The 27864-nt window shown below is 43.6% G+C and overlaps 1 protein-coding gene across 1 annotated transcript in view; it reads right to left on the bottom strand.

The window, feature by feature from the left end:
* LOC139749476 (fibroblast growth factor 1-like) overlaps positions 1–27562 on the bottom strand; it is a 42186-nt gene extending 14624 nt beyond the window's left edge. Inside the window, exons 1-2 of the mRNA XM_071663383.1 lie at positions 26451–27562; positions 18264–18953 (exon numbers count right to left, since the gene is read on the bottom strand). Coding sequence (XP_071519484.1) covers positions 18264–18418 — 155 coding nt within the window. The 5' untranslated portion in view covers positions 18419–18953; positions 26451–27562. The remainder of the gene's footprint in view (positions 1–18263; positions 18954–26450) is intronic.
* Positions 27563–27864: the final 302 nt, after the last annotated feature.

The following is a 27864-nucleotide window of genomic DNA, read 5'->3' as shown; positions in this document are numbered from 1 at the left end:
ATCGGTTACAAAGAGTAATGTTGTTGTGTGTGTGCGTCTTATGTGTGGAGATTCCAGGGCAAATAAGCAGTGAGTGCTCGGTGTCTTCGTTATGGTAGTTGCATCGTAGGCATAAAGGGTCTTGAGATATGTTGAAACAGTGCCCGTGGTGTTGTAGAGATAATTGATGTCCAGAACGTAGACAGGAAAATGTGATGTGCTTCGTCTGGGGTGTGGCTTCTGATGGGTGTGTCTGGTGGGTTGGAATTTAGGACTAAATTGAGAGCGGGATTTAGCACTCGTCGGGTTATTTCAGTGACTATGTGCTTTGTCGGTGTTATACTCGTTAAAGGTGGGGGACCTGTCAGCAGAGGTTACTGAAACGTGAGGCAGGGGATAGATTATAAATTGGTTTGGGTGGGACGGGTCTTGTGCCTTTGCATAGAACTGAGTGCCGAGCATGTTGAGGCTGGGGGATTTTTTGTTTCACTGTGTCAGTATTGAGTGTTCATGGTTGCTAGGCAGTCAGTGATTGTTCGACGTGTACTTTTTGTGTGATTTGCAGCTTTATTATGCTTGCTTTTGAGAGTATTAAGCAGGTGTGGCGTACTTCAAATAGAAGCTGACGAATTGTTTGTATAGAATGATGTGGGATTCTTTTTCTTATACAAATCTGGTGCCAGTTGATGTTCTGAGGGCATTTTTGAAGTCCTTTTGTGTTGATTTTATCTGTGTGCGGAGTAAATGTCATATGTCTGTCGTTTGTAATGCCAAGAATGGTTGGTGTTTTGTTCACTGGGAGTGACTGTCCACTCAAGGTGACTAAAGGGTGTGAGATGGATTCGTATCTGTCTGGGTTTAAAAGAGCCTTGAAACCTTCTATGAACCTGCACACATTCTGTTCTAGGTGAGCCATTGTCCCAGCTGAGTAATGCAGTGCTGCATGCTTGATGTTGCTACTGTGGTGTTAGGGTTTTGTGATGTGAGTGTGAGGTAGGCTGCATATGAAAGGACCTTCATGATGGGGTTAGTCTGAGGTATTCGGAGGTCGCGTGGGAAGAGGTTGAGGAGAGTTGGAGAAAGAGCTGCTCCTTGTGAAACTACGTTGTAGAGTTCAAGTGGCTTAGAGATGAAGCTGTTGTGAGCCAGCTACTTTTTGTCATTGTTGTGGTGGGTGGTGTCAGGTACCTTTTTTTTTTTTTTATAAAGATGTGTGTTGCCATTAGTACTGTGCAGGACAGGGTCTGTGGTTGGTTGAAGCCACCTAGGATATGTTGTGTGAGGTTAGTATGGAACATGGAGGTTGAGTGTTTGGGTCTGAAGCCAGGCTGTGTGGAGGAGAGTGGGATGTTTTGTTTACTTCTGCTGTGGATCAGTTTTTCACAGAGTTTGGATACTGAAGACAGAAGTGATCTAGTGTGGTAGGAGGAGGGGGAACTGGGTGGCTTAGAGGGTTTTAGGACTGATATTACGTTGGCAAGTTTCTAGATGCCAAGGATTTTATTGTGAAACAGGAGTGACTGAAGATAACTGCAATTGCTTGGATTGTAAATGGGTAAGTTGTTTGATGTGAAAAACCTGTTGCAGGAGAGTTCTTTACGATTTTGATTCCATTGCTTGTATTGGAGGGACTATTCCATGGTGACCGGCTGTGAAACTGGCCAACCGCTTTCTGCAGCTGTTACGGAGGATGGTGTCGAGTTCCTACCTATTACTTGACGTGTCACGGCACAGGGTCGAATGTTTTGTTGATGTTTATTGCCACTACTACTGTGCGGGAGAGGGGCTGTGGTTGGATGAAGCCATCGAGGATATGATGTGTGAGGTCTGCGTGTAGCGTAGACTTAAACGAATGACAACAATCATTAACTACAGACCAGATGACGTATTATATAAAAATCGTAGCAAAATTTGAGGATAGGAAAATTATAGATATTCGAGGCAATTTTTCTTAGATATATGAATCTCTTAATCAGTTATCAAGTTAATGCCAGGGGTATCCTCTCTCTGTATGATGGACAGCCACTAACTGCAAGAAATGACAATATAACTTGCGGAACATTCTGGACATCCAGTCGGGAAGGAAGGAACATGATATTAGCAATAGCATCTCCTCCTACCATTGACCTAACAGATAAGAGGGAGTCAACCTTAGTCTCTGGGTGACTGCGGTGTGAACGTTGTGTATGTGTTATCGATGTTAAGCTAATACTTGCAGCATCAGCATGGGTGCTCTGTCCTCTGTGTTGTAACATTCGTAGTCTTAGCTGGTTTCTTTTTTTTTTGATCGCTTGATAATGGATGAAGAAATACGAAACATTGTGGCGTTAAACGGAACAACAGTTGACTTTATTCTGAGTTAGTTTTGTGGAAAACGTAGTTGTGGTATTCCATCATTCCCAGGAAGAAAGAAGGACAATATATATATATATATATATATATATATATATATATATATATATATATATATATATATATATATATATATATATATATATACCTCCATGTAGACAGGGGAGTCATCATCTGCTGTACGTAGTGTATTAGGGGTGAGCCAGCCAATTCTCGGCCCCAGTGCTCCGTATTGATGCATGATACAGCTGACACACGGGACACTTGCCAAGGATCAAATTAAACGAGGACCAAGTGTTAATTTGTCTGATACAGCCGACGTGATGGCGAATTCCTATTTTATCTTGGCATACGTCAGAATGAGGATGGGTGACGGGTCAGGTGGTTAAGAATATATGACAGGTCAGATGGTTTAGGTCCCCATAAATAACAGGTCAGATGGTCAAGGTGTCCATTGACAGGTCAGATGGTCCAGGTGATCATAAATAATAGGTCAGACGATCAAGGTGACCATAAATGACAGGGCAGACGATCAAAATATCCGTGAATGACACGTCAGATGATTGGAATACCTATATATAATTGGCCAGAGGTCAGGCTGTCCATAGACAGTAAGTTAGAGGTCAGGATATATATAAATGACAGGTCAGAGGTCAAGGCGTCTATACGAGTCAAAGGGTAAATCTGTTTAGACGGGGCAGATCCCTGGCCAGGAGATATGAGGACAGATGTGGGCCTACAAAAACAACCCTTTTTCTCTCATGATAAATGAAAGTTGCATTATTTGCATTAACCCCCTTGGCCTATGCTGAATCATTATAATTAATCTAACGTTACAGAGAACATTATATAACACTGTCATTATGCGGTTTTTCATCATTAAGAAAGCTCTTTTGGCATGAGAATAAAGGTCATATGAACCAAGACAAAATTAAACATTTCTTAAAGATAATTTCTTCAGTGTCTCCACCACTGACGGATGAGGTACAAACATGACTAAAACTGTCGACCACACACTTGGAACTACATCAAGATCTTCATTTCTTGAGGCAGTTTTGAAAAAAACAGAAGTACAGCATAGCCAACGCACGATAGGTATGCTCAGGATGTGTTGCGAACATCGTCTTTTGCAGCCCTGCCATTGATGTTGTTGTGTGGAGAGTCGAGGATGGATGTTGGCCGCCTCTTTCCAGGCAAACAACCCCCACCCAAGCCACTCAGGGGGGGCTCGTCACCGCCACCAGTACCCAGTGTCACCCTCGGCCTCGCCGACTGACTCACTGACGCTTGAGGTCCAGGGTTACCAACGGGTTCTTAGGGGGCAAGATACAACTGCCAAGGCTGGCAACACTTGGTGGCCGTCCGCCACAACCCATGACGTCATACGCTGAGTGAGTCATCATAACACTACATAACACGCAGCAGCATTGCTGTACACGCTAAACTGTTGAATCGCATTACATAACACCTGACCAACATTACTTAACACTCGAAAAGCTTTACTTAAAACTTGAGGAGCATCATGAAGCACTCAGCACCGTCACTTAACACCCCGAGCGGCATTACTTTACGTTTGAACAGTATCATATAACAATGAACAACATATAACACTGAACAACACTGATCATCACTCGTAAGTAGCGTATAACACGTTCAACCATTATCTAACACGCGCCATCAGCTCTTAACACAGAGGGGCATTACATATGTTAGCACTTAATCCAACACACAGACACACACACACACACACACACACACACACACACACACACACACACACACGCGCGCGCGCGCACACACAGAGGCATCACTTAACACACACCAGCAAGAGTTAACACACAACAGTCAAAACAGTGCAAGATCACCTCTGCCATAACACAACAAATAACACATTCAAACATCCTATCATGAAACAACATAACTGTAACACAGAGCAGCATCATTGTAACACTTATCAGCAACATTGTATCTGCACCAGCACTGGTAACACGCATCAGCATCATTGTAACACTTGTCAGTAACATTGTACCCACGCTAGCATAACTGTATTACGCATTAGCATCATTGTAACACTTATCAGCAACATTGTATCCGCACCATCTTAGCTGTAACACACATCAGCATCACTGTATGCACACCAGCATAGTTGCAACATATGTCAGCATTACTGTAACACATAACAGCATCATAATGATACACACCGATATCACTGAAATACTTATCAGCACCAATATAACATACACATGTCAGCATCATTGCAACACCATAGCAGCATTGTAACACATTAGCACCATTGAAACACACATCAGCACCATTTGAGCACGACATTGCCTTCATTATAACACAAAGCATGATCAATACACAACATATCGAAGCAGCATTACCTATCACACTTCAGCATCATTCATAATGGTGCTGGTGTGTGTTACAATTATGCTTCTCTTTGTTACATACTGATGCAAGAGGGCGTCACAACGACTCTGGCACGTTACAATGCCGCCCCTGTGCTGCAATGATGCTGGCGTGTGTGTTTATATCAGACCACTTATGGTAACATTACCAAGCATATATCAGCAACATACAACAAGGTGTTCATCACTCTAGCACTAACATTACAATCGCATGTTTACCAAATGGCGTCCTAGCTACGTCTCTTCGTTCTATATCAACTGACTGTTACATTTCTTTCTTGTGTCTCCCCTAATAATGTGATTATCACACGAAAGTGCACTTGGGAACTGATCGTGTTTCATTTTTCCCGTGGACTCATGGGAACATATATATATATATATATATATATATATATATATATATATATATATATATATATATATATATATATATATATATATATATATTATTATTATCATTATTATTCCTGTTGTTCCATCAACTACCTTCAAAAAGAATAATCGCAGAGGATAGAAAACGGGAAGTGGGTAACCAATGTATAAAAGAATGGGGTCAAAGCTCCCATCTGCCTTTGGTGCAGCTGCTTTCTTGTGTTTTTTCCCTGCTATACTACGCTACACTACGCTACGCTACGCTACACTACTCTACACTACACTACACTACACGTCCCATGTGCAGACGACTGGCGTGAGTGGCCTGCCCAGCCGCTGGCTCTCCTCACATACCTCTATAATAAGTGATCACACACACACACACACACACACACACACACACACACACACACACACACTCTCTTACCAGATCCCCAGAATAGTCCATCCCTGCCCACCCTCCAGAATAGCCCACCCATACCCAACCACCAGAATATCCCACCCTTGCCCAACCACCAGAATAGCCCACCCTTGCCCAACCACCAGAATAACCCACCCTTGCCAAGCCACCAAGATAACTCACCCTTGCCCACCCACCAGAATAACCCACCCCTGCCCACCCACCAGAATAGCCTACCGTTGCCCACCCACCTGAATAACCCATCAATACCCATCCACCAGAATAACCCATCCGTGCCCACCCACCAGAATAGCCCACCCTTGCCCACCCACCAGAATAGCCCATCCTTGCCCACCCACCAGAACAACTCAACCCTGCCCACCCACCAGAATAACCCATCCTTTCCCACCCACCAGAATAACTCAACCCCTGCCCACCTACCATGAATCAGTATGCCCCCCCCCCCCCGTGCCAGCTACCTCTGGCTCCGGCCCACCATTACTGCCAACTGTATGAAAAAATAAAAATAAAATCATTGACAGCTTGATGGGAAAAAAAATGCTAGTTGGGTGAGGGCTGTGAGTGGGAGTGCAGGGGTGGGGAGTCGGATTGTGGGACTGTGAGGGTGGAAGTGGTGGTGTGGGGGTGGAAGCGTGGGGTGAGGGGGCTGGGAATGTAGATTTGGGGTTAAAGGCTTTAAGATGGAATGTGGGGCTGTGGATGCTAGATGGTAGCGTATATTTATATGGAAGGATGGAGTGAAAAAGATTTTGAGTGGTTGGGGCCTCAACATACAGGAGGGTGAAAGGCGTGAAGGAATAGAGTGAATTGGAACGATGTGGTATACCGGGGTGGACGTGCTGTCAATGGATTGAACGAGGGCCCGGATGTGGAAAGGGAACTGTGGTTTCGTAGCATTACACATAACAGCTAGAGACTGAGTGGGAACGAATGTGGCCTTTGTAGTCTTTTCCAAGGGCTACCTTGCGCGCGCGCGCGGGAGAGGAGGGGTGCCATTTCATGTGTGGCAGGGTGGCGACGGGAAATGGATGAAGGCAGCAAGTATGAATATGTACGTGTGTATAAATGTATATGTCTGTGTATGTATATGTATGTATACGTTGAAATGTATGGGTATGTATATGTGGGTGTGTGGGCGTTTATGTATATACATGTCTGTGGGTGGGTTGGGCCATTCTTTCGTCCGTTTCCTTGTGCTACCTTGCTAACGCGGGAGACAGCGACTAAGTATAATAGATAGATAAATGAATATATATATATATATATATATATATATATATATATATATATATATATATATATATATATATATATATATATATATATATTTCTATACCATTAAACAGATACACGTACTGGGAGGCACTGCAAGCGCAAACTTTTATGCATGTTACTCAGAAAAGTTAGTATTCATCAGAATGTATAAGTACAGTCAGCAAAAAAAGTATCGCCACCTATGGGCTCAGTGGAATTCGAAATGTCGAAAGTTACTCGTCTTTTTTTTTTTCTAAATTTCTTTTACATTCTTTATTCCATAGTCTTTGACTTCAGTCTTTGATATCATATCAGTAATCATCCGTTTACTGATATAGGAGAAAAAAAATAAAGTATAGGTCATTACTTTGGTGATTCTTATCTTAAGAAATATTTGTCCCGCGCACATAGTAGGCAAAGAACAGTGGGAAGTCAAAGGGATGAGTTGCCATTAACCTCATATTATAAGATTATGAAAAAATACTGTAAGAAAGGGAAAAAGGTTGACTAATATCGTTAACAAAATCTAATAGTTTTCCTTCGATAACATATGAACAGATTGACAAAAATGTGCTAATTATCAGGACATAATTATCATGTTCATAAAGGAATTATAAAACATGCTAATATTGCTTTGATTGCAGGGCTTTGAAACGTAAATGACAACAAACGCTCAAAAGATAGACTCAAAACATGTGTATTGAAATCAGATTCGAAATCAAATTGTGCAAGCCAACCCTCTATTGCCTTCCCCGAAATTCCATCTTTGGTACTTTCGGGGAGCTCAACAGTCGTCCCTGGGCAGTTTCTTTATTGAATTTCCATGTGATGAGTTCTGTTCTCTATTAGACATGCCCAGTATTGCGCTAACCGCATAGCAGACGTATTCTCGGCTGGAATGGGAACTTGTATATATTCTACTAAGTCTTCTTTCCCAGGACCACGGTCTGATCGCATTTGCTCTGATGCTTTAGCCACAGAGACGGTGAGTACCGGCCTCTGAAGCTCTTTCCTTCCCTCTGACACTCACTCAGTAGTATTTTTTTCTCTGAATCACTGCAAAGCTGTTGTTCGTAAAGTCAGCCACACTTTGATAAAAAAGACAGTGTGCTGACGTGACTTCTACTGAGAAGTCTCTTTGGTCCTTCGCCAAAAACATCTTCAACAACACCTGTAAGTCAACTTTCCCTGCTAAACCCAGATTTTACCCTTTCCTTGGAAGCACGCCTTGGTGCAGCCCATTCCTAAAAGAAAGATAAAAATGAGACCGCTCTAGCCACCCTAATCATTATCGCCCCATTGCTATCACTTCCTGTGCCTCCAAGCCTTTGAAACTCTACCAAACTTTCACTTCTGATCACTACTCCGTTATTCGTAGTGTTAGGACTACTGATGACCTCTCGTATGTGAGTCATTACTAGTCTCTGGTCCTCTATCAGGGATATTTAAGAAACTTCTGTAGCAGCCCTCGATATCTCCAAAGCATTTGATAGGGTATGGCCGAAGTCTTTGCCCTCCATACTTCCTTCCATTAGTTTCTTTGCCTCTATCCGTTCCCTGACGCATAGTTTCGTCTCTGACCGTTTCATTGCAATAGTCGTCGATGGAGTGACTTCCCCCTCCTATTCTAACAATACCTGTGTTCCTTAGGTTTCTGTCCTGTCACCTAATCCCGTCTTCTCTCAATAGATAATCTTCTCTTACATCTAATTCTATTCACAATGATCAGAATGATTCCACTTTACACACTTCAACTGACTTTCCCTACCTCCTTCCTCAAATACCAGTTCCCTTTCTCTAACTGAAGGTACTTTTTCCTCTCAATTCGGACTTGTGAATCATCTCGGGGTGGGGAAACAGGTTTGATAATGATGAAACGCAATATCTCCTTATACCTCTATCTAGACATCATTCGTCTCCTCTCTCTTCAGTTTCAAAACACCACAGTTCAACCCTGTAATAATATATATCCACATCTTAACCATTCCCTCCGCTCTATGACTGAAACCCCACGTAATCAATATGATTCCCATAAGGTGGCAGGGTTGTGCAGGTGCCTTAAGTATTTTTCTTAAGAGCAGATGATTTATATCTATAGGGGTTTTATTCGACCTAGTATGAAGTACTGCATATGGATCTAGGGTGGTTCACGCTCCACCTCCTAATTAACTAGAGTGGAATCAAAAGCCATCCGTCTCATTAATTCCCCTGGCGTCACTTCTCTTCAGCCTTCCCTTCCGTACGCTTAATGTTCCTGCGCTCCCTCTCAATTCTAAAAGATTTATTTTCGTGACAGTTCTCATGAGCTGTCTCCATGTGTCCCCGCCCCCTAAGGCTTGGACTCGAGGCACGCATTTGGCTGCTGCTTCCCGTAGTTTTTGTGGGAAGACTGGCCATTCGCGGATTCGGTGTTATGAGAGTTCCCTCTCACCTTGAACAGCTAATCTATGGCGTTCTCTTACACACCGTCGGTGCTGCGTTAGAATAACGTCCATGTTACCATTACACCCTCACAGAGCTGAGATTGAGGCGGAGAAAAAATCTAGACGACTGACTAGTGGCTATGTATCTTAATTTCCATATGCTCGAATTCTACCCGTGGCCTCGATGTACTGTCAATGGATTGAACCAGGGCATGTGAAGCGTCTGGGTTAAACTATGGAAAGTTTTGTGGGGCCTGGATGTGGAAAGGGAGCTGTGGTTTCGGTGCATTATACATGACAGCTAGAGACTGAGTGTGAACGAATGTGGCCTTTGTTGTCTTTTCCTAACGCTACCTCGCGAGCGTGCGGGGGAGGGGGTGTGCCATTTCATGTGTGGCGGGGTAGCGACGAGAGTGGATGAAGGCAGCAAGTGTATATATGTAAACGATCAAATTTCAAAATTCGAAGTACGGTTTCTGCTAAACGCTCATCGCTGTCGCACTATAGTGAAGTTGAGAAATCGTGACTCGAACCATTGTAAGTTGTGATAGTCTGTATATATATATATATATATATATATATATATATATATATATATATATATATATATATATATATATATACATATAATGAAAAAGGGGCTCTAGAATATATACCACGGGCTCATCCAGCCCATGATTAACACATGTACACAACTACTCTTTCCAGTTTATTCATGTAGTCTTGTCTCTTATCTACTCTCGGCATTTCTTCATCCATCTGATCCGTGACCATCTTTCATCCTGCATACCTGTGAGCCACTCGCCCGTCGTCGGCGTAGTCGTGTGCGGCATGAGGCAGGCCGTGGATGTTGAAAGATGGCACTTACACCCACCCACCACCTGCCCGGGAAAAAAAAAAGAGAATCCCATCCTCACATATTTCTGTGGCATTTTGGGCCGGTCTTTGAGAACGACCTCTGTGGCGCCTGAGAGGAGGTGCTACATTCCCTTACATCCTGAGCGTTGCTGCCAGCTTAGCCAAAATCCGCCCATCCCGACGCGGATGGATCTCTCTGAACCGCCATTTATCCCAGGTGTTTTGATGTGATGTGTACCTGGGCATTCCTCCACTGCTGTTGTTAACGTGTCTATCAAAGCCAATGTGACCAATTACATCAGGGCAATACTCTTAGATGTGGACAAACACCTGAGGTTTAATGTTACTTTTAGTTTTTAACAATTTTGGAGCCTCGCTGACTCTGTGAACACTGCCCTCTGCCAGTGACCTGTCAAGGGTGAGGCACAAAAGGATAAGATGCTGCACTGGAGTCTACTAGTTGAGCTAAGGGGTGGAAGAAACGAACGATTGAGAGCGATGGCGCTGAATGTGAATGGGATGACTTAGGAGAGTAAAAGGATGGAGATTGTGGAGAGGTTTATTAGTGTAACGTGGATGTGCTAGGGATTGGGGAAACCTATATCTTTGCGCAGGGTGTGTGGAGTGATGATGGAAAATGCGGTTCGAATCCCTCTGTTGGTGTATATACATTTGTCTGTCCATCGACATATGTGTCACACCATCGAAGCCGCGTGAGATTAAAGTCCATGCTATCCCCACAGAAATGAGGTTGGGACACACGTAAAAGCACGAAAAGTCGTGTGTCTGTGTGTGTGTGTGTGTGTGTGTGTTTTAACCTTCGTGTGGCTGAGGCATCCAGGCGCCCTACCCGGGTTCGAATCCCTCTCTTGGTGTATATACATTTTGTCTGTCCATCGATATATATATATATATATATATATATATATATATATATATATATATATATATATATATATATATATATATATAGTAGCATGGCATGGGCAAAACATGACCCAATGAAAACCATTTCGGGTGAGGAAAAAAGTGAGAAAAAAAATAACAACATAGTTCTACAGGTGTTTGTAAACCTGACTCTTTAAAGACCAAGAAGGTATAGGGGGAGAGAAACACGAAAGAACGAGAAGCAAAAAAGCTTCGCAGGTCGATTAAAAAAAGAGGTAAAATACCGACCAGTCCTCGTGTGGCCAGTCTCTACACAGAAACTATGGGAAGCACTTGCCAGGAGCGTGCCTTGGGTCCAAGTCTTCATGACAGTGAAACAGACAGACATCTCACCAAACCGTCACTAAAAACAATCCCTGGAGAACAGAGGAAAGGGCAGCAATATTAAGGCGGACAGAAAGGGTCTTGTGATATGTTGATTCGGTGTTTGTAATGTTGGGGTGATGGGGATGTTGTTTTAGATGGATGTTTGGCGAACTGAGTTTAAGACTGGGATGGTAGTTGTTTAAAGGTGTCATTTTTCGAGTTATCTGTTTGTGTATATGTTTTGTCAATGTTGTGTTTGCTGTGGGAGAAAGAATCTAGAAGTAGGCTGCGAAATTTGTTTTCTCTGTTTTACTTGGGGTTTTGATGGTTGGTTTTGGGGTGGTTTGGATGGTTTGGTAAGCCGGCGACTTACATCATTTGCGTCTCCTTAGTCACGTTGACAATTTGCAGGTTATTCACTTTGAATTCCCTGTATATCTTCCAAATTTTACCTGAGTAATCTACGAGTTTCTGACATCTTCCGCTGTCACAAACAGCCTCGAAAGGAACCAGTGGTCTGTTGTTGTCTGTATTCTCTTGTATCTGCATTCCTTTGATATTCTGTTTGAAGTAATTTCTTTCTTTCGTTGTATAGTTGTTGTTTGTTTGTGGTTGCCTGTGAGCCAGTGATTGTTCTAAGTGCTCCGCGGTGTGTGGATTGCAGCTCTATGTTTCCATTTGACACGAAAGATAACCAGGCAGGTAAAAAGGTCAAGGAAGATGACCAGGTTGGTAAGGAGCAGCCTAGGATGGATAGGATGATTTATTTGCATAAGACACGAAGGTATTCTTTTCCATCTCCACTACTGGTGGCGATAAGTGTTCGAAGAACATTTCAGAGCGTCTCTTAACATACTTAACTGTGGGGCAGTTTCCCAAGTAGGTCCTTCTTTCTCTTCCAGTATTCGGGACCTTAAGCAACTAGGCCCTTTTTAAAGCTCCTTTTTGTATAAGAATGTGTGAACTGTAATATTTCTTGTGAGCTTTCTATCATAATGATAGTTATTGTTCATCTCCACGCACTAAGGTGGGCCCTTGTGAAAATTTACTCAAGCAATGAAAATTCCTTTAAAGATGTCCTGGGGCGTTTGATGGTTTATGGCTTTTGTGTTAATGCTGGTGGGGTGGGGAGCAGATGCCGTGTGTTGTGTGTGTGTGTGTGTGTGTGTGTGTGTGTGTGTGTGTGTGTGTGTGTGTGTCACACGTGATACCCAGTGTGGCTGGAGTTCTCTTGGGAAGAAGTGGTTCATTATTCAGGATTATACGAGAGTGTAGGTTAGAGTCAAGTCTGTCTGAGGTTACCAGGATGACAGTGGATGTCTGTCGTATTGCAGTCATCCTGCACTGAGCGAACCATTGTTCTAATTGCGTGTTGTAATGCTACATGTCTGTTGTTGCTTGAGTAGTGTCATGGTGTCGCGATGTGACTTTGAGGTCATCTGCATATGACAGAACTTTCATAAACCTGTCTTCAGGTTGTGATGGAAAGTCATGCAATAAGAGATTGACGATATTAGGAGCAAGAGCATGAGATTGTGTCAGGGGATAGTGTCAAACGCTTTGGTGATATCCATTGCCAGTTACCACTAGCACTATGAGGGAGAGGAAGTGGTTGAAGACATCCAGAAAGTCTTGTGTGGGGTCCGTGTGCAGAGTGTGGCAGCGAAGTGACCGAACCTATAGCCATGTTGTGTGGGTAAGTGTGGAACATTTTGGTTGACTCTGTCGCAATTCTTTATCCATATACTTGAATGCTATTTGATACGTGCAAACAGACGATTTGTCTCCTTTATTGTTATCTTTATGTGGGATTCTGGCGACAGGTTAGGGACGTGTTTGTGTGTCTGATTAATATTTGTGATTGTTATTTGTGTGTGACGGGAAGAGTGTTGCCCCGTTTCTTAACCTGTTGTGTGTATGCCATGTCATTCTCCCAAGTCTGTACACACACACACACACACACACACACACACACACACACACACACACACACACACCAGCATAAACCAGGTACTCATTTCTCGACCAGTCCCGAGGGGAGGACGAACACCTGGGTTAAATTTATGCCAACTGCCACGCCCAGGATTCGAACTCACTCGGGTTTGGGACCCTGCGCGCGCTCGTTATGACTCATAGTCAGTAACGGTGACCTCTACACCACAGAGGCCCTTATGTGTGTGTGTGTGTGTGTGTGTGTGTGTGTGTGTGTGTGTGTGTGTGGCGGGGTAACTTGGTGCACGGGTTAAGAACGCATGCAGAGTGCGTGGGCTGCATACTACCCTATAGACGCATGCCAAAGTCCCATGTGCCACGTGTTGCCTCAGTCATGAGTTACATAGCGCTGTGCCTCACCTGGTGTGCAACATTCATGAGTTATATAGTACTGTGCCTCACCTGGTGAGCAGCATTTATGAGTTACAGTGAGCTATGTCTCACCTGGTGGACAGTATTCCTGAGTTACGTAGAACTGTGTCTCACCTGGTGAGCAGCCTTTATGGGTTACATAGACCTATAGCTCACTCGGTGTGCAGCATTTACGATTCACACAGTTCTATGCTCCATATGGTGTGCTACTCTCACTAGGTACATAGTGTTGTCTCACCTGCCCTAGCTACGCCCGCGAGCCACGTTAAAGTGCTGTGCTTCATTTTGTGTGTCACAGTCGCGAGCTACATAGCGCTGTGACTCTACTAGCGTGCTACAGGCACGAGCTACATAGCGCTATACCTCAGCTGGTGTGCCACAGTCACGACCTATTTGGTGCTATACCTCATCGGGTGTGCCACAGTCACTGTACGCCTCGTCCGGTGTGCCACAGCTCTGTCGCATGTGAAACAGACCCACCCCATCACCTGCCTCTGTTTCTCAATCGTCGTCAAGCTGAGCTTTACTCCTCTGAAACTTTCCCGGTGAAACTTGGCTTTTCGTCTGTTTCTTAAGCAACTGAAACTAGGTTTCTTACCCACAAAGTATTCACACGGCTCCTTCCTGTTGCTCACTGAAACTTAGCTTTCTCTTTGTATCATAGCCGATTGAAACTGAGTTTTATCCCCAAAGAGCATCCTCTCACTGAAACTTTACCTATGAAACTTGCCTTTCAGTATGTTACCCAAACGAAACCGAGTCTTATGGCACCCACTCCACCTTTTGGCCGACTGAAACATATCTTATCATTTGCAAGGTGAAAGTGGGACTTACTGAAAGACATCCTCCTACTGGAAACTATACTTATCCTAGTTTCAACAACCAGTGAAACTTTCCTGAACCTCACTTCCCTTTACCTTTGTGCCCGACTTTCTGAAAATTAATCCTGCCTAAGCGTCTTCATATACTGAAACTTTGACTTATCACCATCACCGAAGCTTTTCCAAATGAAACATGTCCTTATCCCCGTTTCTCCAAACTGATCAGGTTACTTTTGCCATCCCTGAAACTGGCGGTCACAGTTTTCTTCCACCTACTGAAACTTTAGGTCACCTGACTTTCCCCATTACGCGAAAAGTACTTTTTTTTTATTATGTTAGACGACACGGGCAATTGAGGCCCTTATCAAGGTCATGCCCTTAACCATATATATATATATATATATATATATATATATATATATATATATATATATATATATATATATATATATATATATATATATATATATATCACATGATTACTGTGTGGCACTTGGCAACGCTAGGGTGAGCTTTTTGATAACTGCTTCTTTCCTTACATATCGAAGCTCTACCCTTTCATGTCTTTCCCAATAAGCTACGACGTGGCACGTTTTAGAAGACTGGTTTTTAACATCCTCCAAAATTCGTAGATACTTTTCCCTGTCTCTTCTTTTTCTCTTTCTGTAACTTCTATATATTTTCAATTAGGACCCGAGCGCAATATGCACTTTTGTCCGTGACTAGAGCCTCCAACATCTAAAAGAAACAGTACAACAACGGCAGTTTTTGGGAAGTAGATTTTGGTGACGGAGTTTGGTAAAGTGTGTGGAAGAAGAAAGTTAAGAGTAAATGTGAATAAGAGCAAGGTTATTAGGTACAGTAGGGTTGAGGGTCAAGTCAATTGGGAGGTGAGTTTGAATGGTGAAAAACTGGAGGAAGTGAAGTGTTTAGATATCTGGGAGTGGATCTTGTCAGCGGATGGAACCATGGAAGCGGAAGTGGATCATAGGGTGGGGGAGGGGGCGAAAATTTTGGGAGCCTTGAAAAATGTGTGGAAGTCGAGAACATTATCCCGGAAAGCAAAAATGGGTATGTTTGAAGGAATAGTAGTTCCAACAATGTTGTATGGTTGCGAGGCGTGGGCTATGGATAGAGTTGTGCGCAGGAGGATGGATGTGCTGGAAATGAGATGTTTGAGGACAATGTGTGGTGTGGAGGTGGTTTGATCGAGTAAGTAACGTAGGGGTAAGAGAGATGTGTGGAAATAAAAAGAGCGGGTTGAGAGAGCAGAAGAGGGTGTTTTGAAATGGTTTGGGCACATGGAGAGAATCAGTGAGGAAAGATTGACCAAGAGGATATATGTGTCGGAGGTGGAGGGAACGAGGAGAAGAGGGAGACCAAATTGGAGGTGGAAAGATGGAGTGAAAAGGATTTTGTGTGATCGGGGCCTGAACATGCAGGAGGGTGAAAGGAGGGCAAGGAATAGAGTGAATTGGAGCGATGTGGTATACAGGGGTTGACGTGCTGTCAGTGGATTGAATCAAGGCATGTGAAGCGTCCGGGGTAAACCATGGAAAGCTGTGTAGGTATGTATATTTGCGTGTGTGGACGTGTGTATGTACATGTGTATGGGGGGGGTTGGGCCATTTCTTTCGTCTGTTTCCTTGCGCTACCTCGCAAACGCGGGAGACAGCGACAAAGTATAAAAAAAAAAAAAAAAAAAGATTTTGCGATATTGCTTATATGGAATTTCTCGAAGAGAGAGGAGAATGCGGTTATGCTCAACATGTTCATGTTATCACAAGGACGAGTTGTAGTCTCTTTAAATTGAAAAGAGGGAAACGAGTAACATTTAGGAAAGGTACAAATAGAAATTGCGTTTTAGCACCACTTGATTTAACCAGGTTAATGCTTCCCCATTCTGTGAAGCTGCACAAGTTCGAGTTAAGAGAGGATAACATTTAGGAAAGGTACAAATAGAAATTGCGTTTTAGCACCACTTGATTTAACCAGGTTAATGCTTCCCCATTCTGTGAAGCTGCACAAGTTCGAGTTAAGAGAGGATATATGTTCAGTGCGAGAAAAATAACTAATATTAGGGGTGGAGGGAAAGTGAGTGACAAGTATGCAGAGTGGAATCGTAAGTGCACATTGGGTTAAAAGTTGAAGAGAGTTCGTGGAGAGAAAAAAAGAGAGTGGGCGGTAGGACAGAACCCTGGGGAACACCACTGGTGATAGGATAAGAACGGAAAGTGTGTCAGACTTATAGACAAAACCTACAGAGTTGCAGTGGAGCTGCTTATATTATGACTTACGTAACTCATGAAAATAAGTCTTGCTCTCGTTAACCGCAAAGGGAATTTGATGTCACAGATAAAGCTAAAAGTACCGGAATGTTAATGGTCCTCATACAGCCCGTCTGTCTTTCTGCTTGGATTTCTATCCATGAAACGTTATCTGATTGTCTTCTGGCTCTCTGTCTCCGTCCCTCTCCGCCATCATCTGTCAGTCCCATCTGTTTCTTTTATCGTCTATTGCCTATCTTCCTGGTCTGCCTATAAATCTTGTACTTGGCAATTACTTGGTCTAAATTTAATTAAAAATCTATCTCTGTACCAGCTAGGAAAAAAAGAAAAAATGTGACGCGCGTAATATGACGTTGAAAAGCAGAAAAAAAAGTGCCAATGTCGGACATGTTTACGGCCTGTAAATTAGATATGTATGTCTGGCAGCTGCGGCGTTGACGCTGCCTGAGGCCACTCATGAACATCTCTGAGGGTGACAGTGCGGTCACGTCAACATTATTTTTTTTTCTTCACGTTCAGATAATCGAATGCCTATTTAGCATTTACATTCCACTAATGTCTAGACGGTTTACTAAGACACAAACCCTCTGAGAATGTTATGCACTGAGCGTAAGTCTCACACTGCAAGAAGGCAGGAAAAATTGGTAGGTTTTGATAATCCTTCCGAGCAGTGACAGCCATAAAAGTGTGCAATGGGTCGTGGTGACAGGAGGAGGGCTCAAGGTTCCGCGCATGTGATTTATTTCACTCTTCTGCCACCATGATGGCTCGACCTGCTGAGCTGGGCAGTAGTAATGCCAGTGGCCGAACGGTATGACAATATAAACATAAGGGCTGCGTTCGAGGAATATCTTTTGCCTCTTTTTATCTATTTAATCCCGTGCAACGTGTACAGTAGGGTGGTGTGACATGGGAACACGACCAATATGTCACCGTCCAAGTGGTGTGTCGTGGTAACTCAAGAAGTCCCTCACGGTCCAGGCAGAGTGTCATTGGAACACGACCAGCCTAACCCAGACCTGGTGGTGTCATGCAGCACCTATGACAATTCAAAGTAGTTGTAACAAATGCTGATGCGTCAGATATAAATTTCTCGTTATTAGATCTGATGGTTTATAAGATTATACCAGTCATAAACTCAGTTTTCCCCAACTTTCCTATAAAAGCTACACCCACCTAATCCAGCCATCTTCAACCTGGTATGAACCAGTATAGAAGCACCTCACGTGAGGTAGAATATCATACAAGGATAAATGCAGCTCTTTTCAGTCTGTTTAGATTATATTCGAAGGTGAGAATTTGGTTCTAACGTAGTTTATTTGCTTTGGATAACGTCCCTTCTCTATTCTTTAATTCACTGCTAGAATTAGTACATTCGTTTACCATAATACGAGATGTTAACAGCCTGGCGGGTCTTCAGTTATGATCTAGGAAGTTGCTACAGCAATGACCAGAGGCAAACCTACCTGCTGGCGGTGGGGGTATGGATGGGGACAGTCTCCTGGGCCTTGCCCTCGTTCTGCACAGGCAGGAGGCCGGGGGGTAAGGCCACCTCCTCCTCCAGGTCGGAGTCCTCGGAGCTCTCCTCCCGGCAGCACAGACACCGGCAGCACTGGGACATCCTGTGACTGGCGCCGGGGAGGCTCGCTGACCGGCCCTCTGGCTGGCCGCACCGTCACACAAATTTTAGAGGAATGTGTTCAAGCCCAGCGAGGAGCGGTTCCAGGCTCTGCTGAAGAATCTAGACGGTCCTAGGTCTTGATATGAGGCGGGCTTGGTCGATCTTTCACGCTGTGGTAAGACGGGTCGATCCTCACTCCAGGCGGAGGTCTTGGAGAAGATAGCTGTTTTCTGCTAACAGTGAGCGACACGAGGTCAAAAGATCTGTTGCACTACACACAACGACAAGTCTTTACTATTCACAAAGCAACGATCTACTGAAACTTCCGTATCAGTCTATTTGGTCTCTCTATATACACAGACTGGCCGTGGTCTCAGGGGGATGTCTGAACACAATAGTTCCTTCAGTCAGCATCATCACTTCGGTCAACATCATCACTGTTGGTTCGTCTGGAAGCCACAGGTACCAAGGGACGGATGCGCTAAATTGATGTACCGGCCAGACGGTAGAAGTCTACTGGTCGTGGTCTCCACACCTGTAGAGATAAGACAAAATCATTATCAGCTGGCTAGGTTCAAGAAATTTCCACCATCATATATCCGTTTCCTTGTGGTTATACAAAAGAGTTGAAAGAGCAACAGACCACTGGGTCCTTTCGAGGATGTTTGTGATTTTGGAAGATATCAAAAACTCACAGATCAGTGCGGTAAAAGTTAGAATGCATACAAATGATTTAAAGAGAATAACTTGCAAGTTGTCATTTTGACTAAGGAGGCGCAAATGATGAAAATCGTAGGCTTAAAGCGAAGTATTTTTCGAGCCTATCCTTAAACGTATCAAAAGTACTACTTTCAACCACTCTAATTGGTAAATCGTTCCAAGTGTTAACAATCCTGTTGAATAAAAAGTACCTCGCTTCTTTCGAAGTAGAACGCTTGCTCCACAAGTTTGTACCCATAACTACAAGAAAAATCAGACGAATCAACTCTTGAGTAACTTGATAGATCATGGTTCATCTGATCTAAGAGACTTTGTTTTTCAGACCGCGAATCATCGTGGTACTTTTCTTTTAAGGTAGGGTGACCAAAACTGACCACAAAATTCAAGATGTGGACTAGCCAATGAATTGAAAAAGTGAGGATAATTTCCCTACACTTAAATTCGATGGCCCCAAACTGGGAATTTAAGAATACTGTTCGCTCTTTTGAGATTATTACGCCCAAGTCGTTTTCCTCATTTACCTTTGACATTTCAGTAGAATTCATACTGTAATTGTGCTTTTTCGTTTACTACCGATATGTGAAACTTTGCAATATCGATAGCAAAATTCATTTGCCACTTATGAGCCCATTTCATCGTTTGTCTAAGCCAGCTTGAAGCTGTAGACGTTCGAGTTCATTTGTAGATTTATTTCCCAGCTTTGTATCAACAACGAATTTGGATATCTTGCAATGCAGCCCATTATCAATATCATAATGTATATGAGAAAGAGAATCGGTCCCAAGACTGATCCTTGTGGCACTCCATTTGTTACATCTAACCATTCTGAAGCTTGATCATTGATAACAGCTCTTTGTTTACGGCCAGTCAACCATTTTTCTATCCACAGAAGTACAACCCCATCAATGCCGTGCGACAATTTTTGTCAGTATCTTTTGATACGAAACCACATAAAAAGCTTTCTGAAACTCTAGATCCACTGTTTTATCGTATCATACATGTTGATTATATATTAAAAGAAATCAAGCAGATTCGTCAAGCATGAGCGATGTCGAAAACCATGCGGAGAATCAATTAAGTGGTGCTCTTCTAAATGGCTTACACCATGGATCGGATTCGAACCCTGGGTGTATGTGTCTCTTAAACTCCGTGTGGCCGAGGCAGCCAGGAGCCTTACCCGGGGTTCGAATTCGATCTGTGGTGTATATACAATTGTTTATAGATACGGTGGAGAGGGGACATAAATGCAAGAAACTTCGAGAGAGAGGCGAATCTGCAATCTGTTGGAGATAATGGGGACTGGAAAGCGAATCAGTTGTCCTTTACAGTTGACATATCACTGGTGGCGGATTCAAGTGGGAAATTGCAAAAGTTGGTAACTGAGTTTGGAAGTGTGTGAAAAGAGGAAGAGTAAATGTAAATTAAAGCAATGTTACAAGATTTAGCAAGGTAGAGGGACAAATTAATTTGGGTTTGTTTGAGTTTGAATGAAAAAGAAATTGGATGAAAGTGGGGTATTTTAATTATATGGGAGTGGATATGACGGCAAATGGAACCATGAGAGCGGAAATGAGTCACAAGGTGCGTGGGGGGGAGAAGGTTCTGGGAGCATGTAAGAATGTGCGGAGAGGAAAGTCGTTATATGGGAGGACAAAATAGGTATGTCTAAAGGTATAGTAATCCAAACAATGTAAATTGGATTTTGGGATGTGCGAAATAGGGTGGGTGTGTTGGAACAATTGTTTGAGGACAATATGTGGTGTGAGGTGGTTTGATCGAGTAAGTAATGAAAGGGTAAGGGAGATGTGTGGTAACAAAAAGAGTGTGGTAGAGAGAGCAGAAGAGGATGTGTTTAATTAGTTTGAACATATGGAGAGAATAAATAAGAGAGTTTAAGAGGATATATGTGTCAGAAGTGGAGAGAACAAGGAGAAGCGGGAGACCAAATTGGTGATGGAAGGACGGGGTTAAAAAAGATTTTGAGTGATAAAAACCTGAACATGCAGGAGTGTGAAAGGTGTCCACGGAATAGAGTAAATTGAAACGATGTGTTATACAGGGGTTGACGTGCAGCCACTGGACTAAACCAGGGCATGTAAACCGTCCGGGGTAAACCATGGAAAGATCTATAGGGCCTGGATGTGGATTGCGGGTTGTGGTTTTGGTGTAATACACATTAAAGCTAGAGAATGAATGTAAGCGAATGGGACCTTTTTTCACCTGTTCTTGGCGCTGCCTCAATAATGCGGGAAACGGCTATCAAGTATAAGAAAAAGACGCTATATGTACCATAAAACCTTATGATACAATGAGATTATTTTCTTTTTTCAATAGAAAAATAAACATTTATCGACAAGGAGAAGCCGTATTATCATTCGTATTACTTACAAAAGTGAAGATACGAAACATTACTTACAGAAGTGAACACACCAGGCTTCTCTATATCTCAGAAGCGTTCCGTGAAAAGCTTCATTTTCGTCGGGTGCCGGAGCTGAATGTCTATTTAGGTCGCCCTAAACAAACTTCCGATAATTTCTTTCTTTCATTTCTTACGACTGAATTATATTTGGTATATGTTTGTTAGATGTTATGGTGACGGGTGAAGGATCCTGGTGAGCGCGTGGGTGGAAATATTCGGCCCAGTCGAACCCCCAGCGCCTTACCCTCCCAATCACCCGAACCCGTGAGTGGGAGGGTGATAGACAGGGAGGTGTTGGCTCTCACAATACTGGGTGATGGTCGGAGGTTTGTTCTGCTCTCGAGTTGGTTTGCTGATCGTCTTGACACTGTGATAAAAACATGTGATATTGAGTGTAGGTCGTCTGCGTTGATTATTATGACCAGAGCCAAGTAATTGGTCGGGTTAGGCTATATTGGTGGTTCCTTAATCATCCCCTCTTGTTCTGTACAAGTGGGCTACATATACACACATATATCCACCATACATCTCCAATTTGTTCCTCCCCTCCTTCTTGTCAACGCCACTTCTGACACATAGACCCCTCTTTGTCGACCTCTCCTCGATCATCCTCTCCATTTGACTAAACCATTTCAATTCACACTCTTCAGCCCTCTCAACAATACTCTTCTTAATACTACGCCTCTTTCTTACCCCCATCATTTCTGACTCGATCAACTCTGCGCACACTGTTGATTCCATGGGCGCTACTGGATCTCATGGATCATAGAAGACTGATATGGGAGACTTTTATTCCGCCATAGCAGAGCTGTTACACTCCACACACTCGAATCCTTAGGTGAAAGGAGGTACATCAGTTTATTTTGATAGTACGTGATATATATATATATATATATATATATATATATATATATATATATATATATATATATATATATATATATATATATATATATATATATATATATATATATATATATATATATATATATATATATATATATATATATATATATATATATATATATATATATATATATATAAACTGTGCGTGTTTGTGTTAGTAGCAAGTTAAGACAGCTTCCTGTAAAGTAACACATTACACACGTATCTTTTAACAAATGATATGTTCAAGTTAGGCTAAATGCGTACGTAGTTTCGGGGAGGTGTCTCAGCGTTTGCGATCTGTGTGTGTGTGTGTGTGTGTGTGTGTGTGTGGTTGGGGGGGGGGGGGTTAGCAGGAGGCCGCGCGTTGCACCTCCACGCTAGAGTAAGTGCAGGTGACGCTTGCCATTGTTGAGGGCCAAGTGGCGGGCGTCCCTCCCCGGACCACGCACCTCGCCCACCGCCGCCACGCAAGTTATGAATGAGAACCCTCTCCAGCGGACGTCATACAGTGACCCCCTTGACCACGACGGTACGATCCTTCTGCACCCAGCAGTTTACGACACTCGATCATGACGGTGTAAGCCATGAGCACGATGCGATCCTTGAGGACGACGTCACGGTCCTTGAGCATGTTTCTTAAGTGTCAGGTCTAGTCTTGCCCCATCAGAGCCGAGTGTCGCCCTAGGGAGGTGCTGCCGCAGTTTCAGTCCCGCCAGACGCGCCCTATCACCCGCCGCTGTCACTAACCCCCCACACCTGTGCCTCGTCTCAACTGCGTCAGTGTGAAATTTTTGTAACATATGTATGTGGCGTCTAGGGCAAGGATTACTTGCTACTTCCTGCACGTGTAGTCAGAGAAATGTTTCCCTGTGCTGGTAACTAAGCTGTCATAGTTATATATAAATATATATATATATATATATATATATATATATATATATATATATATATATATATATATATATATATATAGATAGATAGATAGATAGATAGATAGATAGATAGATAGATAGATAGATAATAGATAGATAGATAGATAGATTGATTGATAGTTGTGTGTGTGTGTGTGTGTGTGTGTGTGTGTGTGTGTGTGTGTGTGTGTGTGTGTGGCAGGAGAGTGTGATATCACCATAGTTGTTCAATTTATCTATGAACGGGCTTATGAGGTAGATGAAAGCAAGTGTCTTGCAGAGAGAAGCAGGTATGCAGTCTATTGGAGGTGTAAAGGCCTGAGAAATAAGTCAGTTGCTGTTTGTTGATGACTCAATGCTGGTGGCAGATTCAAGTGAGAAATTGTAGAAGTTGGTACCTGAGTTTGGCAGAGTGTGTGCGAAAAGAACGTTGAGAGTAAATGTGAATAAACAGAAATGAAGAGAAGCAGATTATTTGGATTGTGAGTTTGAATGAAGAGATCTTAGAGGAAGTGAAGAGCTTTAGATACTTGAGAGTGAATATTGGCAGTGAATGGAACCATAGAAGTCGAAGTGAACCATAGGGTGGGTGAGGGGGCAGAAGTCCTGGGCTCATTGAAGAAATCATAGAAAGGAAAATGATGGGTATATTTGATGGTTTAGTAGTCCCAACCGTGTTTTATGGATGCAAGGCATGGACCTTAGATAAAGATGTAGAAAAAGGGAGGATATGTTTGAAATTGAATGTCTGAGGACAATTTCTGGTGCGAGGAGGGTTGATCAAATAAGAAATGTTAGGGTAAGAGAGAGGTGCGGTAGTAAGAGAAATATATACGACAGAGCTGAAGAGCGTATGCTGAAATGGTGTGGACATGTGGAAAGGATGAGTGAGGAGAGGATGACAGAGTATACATGTCAGATGTGGAGGGAACAAGGAAAAGGGAGAAATCGAGGAGGATGAGGAAGGATAGAGTGAAAGTTTCTGAATGTTTGGGGTCTGTTCGTTCAGGTGGGTGTGAGGTGTGCGAGTGTTAGAGCGAGTGGAGCGATATGGCATACAGAGGTCAACGGGGACAAATGAACTGAACCACAGCATATGAAACTGACGAGGGGTACCACCAAAAGGTCCGTGAGGCTTGGCTGTGGATAGAGAATGGTACATACCACTTTATCCATGGCAGCAAATAGAGAGCATCAAGAATAATGATATGAATATAAAAGCCTTTCAGATTGGAAGACACAGAATCACCCTAGGGACATCTATATAAACATTTCAAAGAAAGCCTGTTAAAATGGCTGAGGTCGATCTCTGATCGATCTCGAATAGACAATGATGAGAGGTGTGTGTCAGGCTAGAGCAACACTGTTATTCAACAACCCAGACACTTGGTAAGTACTCGTAGATAAGTTGGTAGGTATTTGTTTCTCTCTCTCCTTCGTTTCTTCATTGGATGTCTATGAATATTCAACTTTACTATGTAACTCAATCTCCCTTTCCAATGCCAGGCACACACACACAGCTAAATCCTTGTACCATATGGTGGGGTAGCACCGGCCTCCCAGCTGTCCACCGTCAAGAACTGCGGAAAGAATGCTAGTGTATCCTTTAAGACTCTCTTTAATCCACAGATTGCTGTGAGATTCGAGGCAGGAGCTTGCTGTAACCCAGAGTTCCTGAAACTAAGTGTGTGTGTGTATATATATATATATATATATATATATATATATATATATATATATATATATATATATATATATATATATTCTATTTTCTATTCATTATGCTTTGTCGCTGTCTCCCGCGTTAGCGAGGTAGCGCAAGGAAACAGACGAAAGAATGGCCCAACCCACCCACATACACACACGCACATATACATGCCTACACATTTCAACGTATACATATGTATACACACACATACATATACATATATACATATGTACATAATTCATACTGTCTGCCCTTATTCATTCTCGTCGCCACCCCGCTACACATGAAATAACAACCTCCACCCCCCGCATGTGCGCGAGGCAGCGCTAGGAAAAAGACAACAAAGGCCACATTCGTTCACACTCAGTCTCTAGCTGTCGTGTATAATGCACCGAAACCACAGCTCCCTTTCCAGAATACTGCTGGCTCAACCCAGACTAAATATCATTCAATAACAGATTTTTGTTCTTTGTACTTAATTGTCTATATTGTCATTTCGATAGATATATGAAAGTTGCATCACTTGAACTAGGTTGTTTTCCAATACCAAGACCGGGAGGAGATGGTGAGGTAATTAAAGAATAGCGGTTTTGGGCAATATAACTCATTTGTACTGCCAGATACCGTCGTGTGGAAATGATTTCACGCTGAAAATTCTGATGTCATCATATTCGTTAATTTTCTTACTACAGGAAGAAAAAACTCCCAGACTGTTGATCAGACTGATGCTTCCCTCAGTCGTCTGTCGCTACCTTGTTATGTTTCCCCCAGCACGTTAATATGCTGAATGATGCCTGGCGCTCCAGCGAGAGCTACAGATGGGAGCGACGTGTGATGCCGGCTGAAAAGCCGCTAATATTTTCAGTATTTTACCTAAGCTTCCTCCCTCGTCTGCTAACTTGCCTTTATCTTCTTTTCTTTTATTTCTTTAACCTTTGTGTCCACGGCAGCATTAGTAGTCGGCCAGCTCTCTTGGAAATGTATATTTGTCTTTCAGATTACATCCGCGCCGCGCGTGTGTGTGTGTGTGTGTGTGTGTGTGTGTGTGTGTGTTGGTGTGAACACGGACACATGACGTCTATATTTACCTCTTTTTTTTCACTCTCGCGAGTGATGTCAAAAACACGGCCAGATTACTACGCTTGGACGAGCGTCGGGACAATGTTCGCAGTTTTATCTCGTCTGCCCTTGAAAAGAAATACTTTCTTATACGAATCCGCTGACAAGAGAAGGGTAAGTGTGTCTCTCACACTGCCATGCTACTCCACACTGATGCTCAGTCAGTAAGTGTGGTGTCGTCTGGCTTGAGCAGGAGACTTTGTAGTGAGTCACGGGCAGGAATCATGGAGGTGACTATATGGCAGGCAACCTCGCAAGGGAACCTACCTGATGGTGATGTGGTGGTGGTGGTAATAATCAGTGCGGTGGCGGTGGTTGTGGTGGTGAAGGGCCACGTCCAGTGCGCTAGAGACGAAGATTTAGCTGGAAGGTCCTGGTTCAGGCCAGGCTCCTGTAGCGTCGAGGGAGGGCGACGCTACCTCCCAACACTGTCAATCAGTGCTTGTTGTGGCACACGTCGCCCTTTCATGTGGAGGGGGAGGGGGTCGCAGGGCGCCAGACGTCTGCTGGTCCACACGTCTCCTCAGGGGGTCGTCTGCAGCTGGACGTGTGCTGGTGTCGCACCTCAGGAGTTCGTTTGCAGCTGGGAAGTCTGGTGATGTCGCAACTCAAGGGTCGTGTGGGGGGTAAACGCCTACTGGTGTCGCTCTTCAGAGGTCTTTTGCGGCCGGACGTCCGCTAGTGTGGCGCTCCAGACGTGGAGGGTGGTCACTGGTCCACAGAGGTCCAATAGTCCTCCACTTACTTGAACTCAAAACTTGGTAACGCTTGTCTCACAACCCTCTCACTCCCGCTCACCTCACTGTTCGTCCTCATACCCAAGCACACTCACTTGTAATTGATCATCATACAACATCTAAGAAAGTTACACTTGGTTGATTTTACGTATCCACAACACCTTTGGTTCTGGTGAGTCTCTGGTGCACTCGACCGTGTGTGAGCGTCTCAGGTTAACAGTTGTTTACACTCGGAGGTAACTTCACAGCTGGTACAGGTGGGGCGGCAGGTGTCGTCTTCCACACCGCTTGGGAATGACTTGTGTCTTTTAGTTCATATTTACAGAATCAAAGGAAACAGAGAGGGGGGCGGGGGCAACATCGCACATAACCACATATGTCAAATCAGCACCTCTGCTGTGGCTGTGTGGCTTTCAACAGCAAATGTACGGCAGGAGGTGTGTGGGTCCGAAGGTGTATCTACAGAGGGTGTAAAACGATGGGGTGTAGGATGCAGGGTGTTCGAGGGATGATGTAAGGTAGTAAGGGTGTAGGTAAGTAGGTAGGCAGGTAGGGTGAGGGAGGCGTGGTCCAAGTGTGTGGCGCGGGCGGCAGCAGCGGCCCAGGCTGGGGAAGGGTTAGTCGGGCACTGGCAGCCCAAGCGAGGCCCAGCCCAGGCCCCAGCCATACCACCACAACCATAATCACTTCCTACACAACCATGAACCCTCAACCACATGTGGTCTCCTCACACCAACATCTGCAAATAATTTCTGATTTCCACACTCCTAGTGCTATCCCTTGTTGTATCACCTACGACTTGTGTTGTATTAATAGATTACTGTATGAGTTATGTGGTATCGGAGGGTGGCGACACGCGGGCACTGTCGCGACAGGCCAGGTTGGGACACGTGCTATCATACTGGCGGCTCACGACCCACATGGTACCATGGTAAGAACTCGTG

This window comes from Panulirus ornatus, chromosome 7, assembly GCF_036320965.1.
Source record: "Panulirus ornatus isolate Po-2019 chromosome 7, ASM3632096v1, whole genome shotgun sequence".
Classification (NCBI taxonomy): Eukaryota; Metazoa; Arthropoda; class Malacostraca; order Decapoda; family Palinuridae; genus Panulirus; species Panulirus ornatus.
This window is presented reverse-complemented; position numbering and strand designations above follow the sequence as displayed.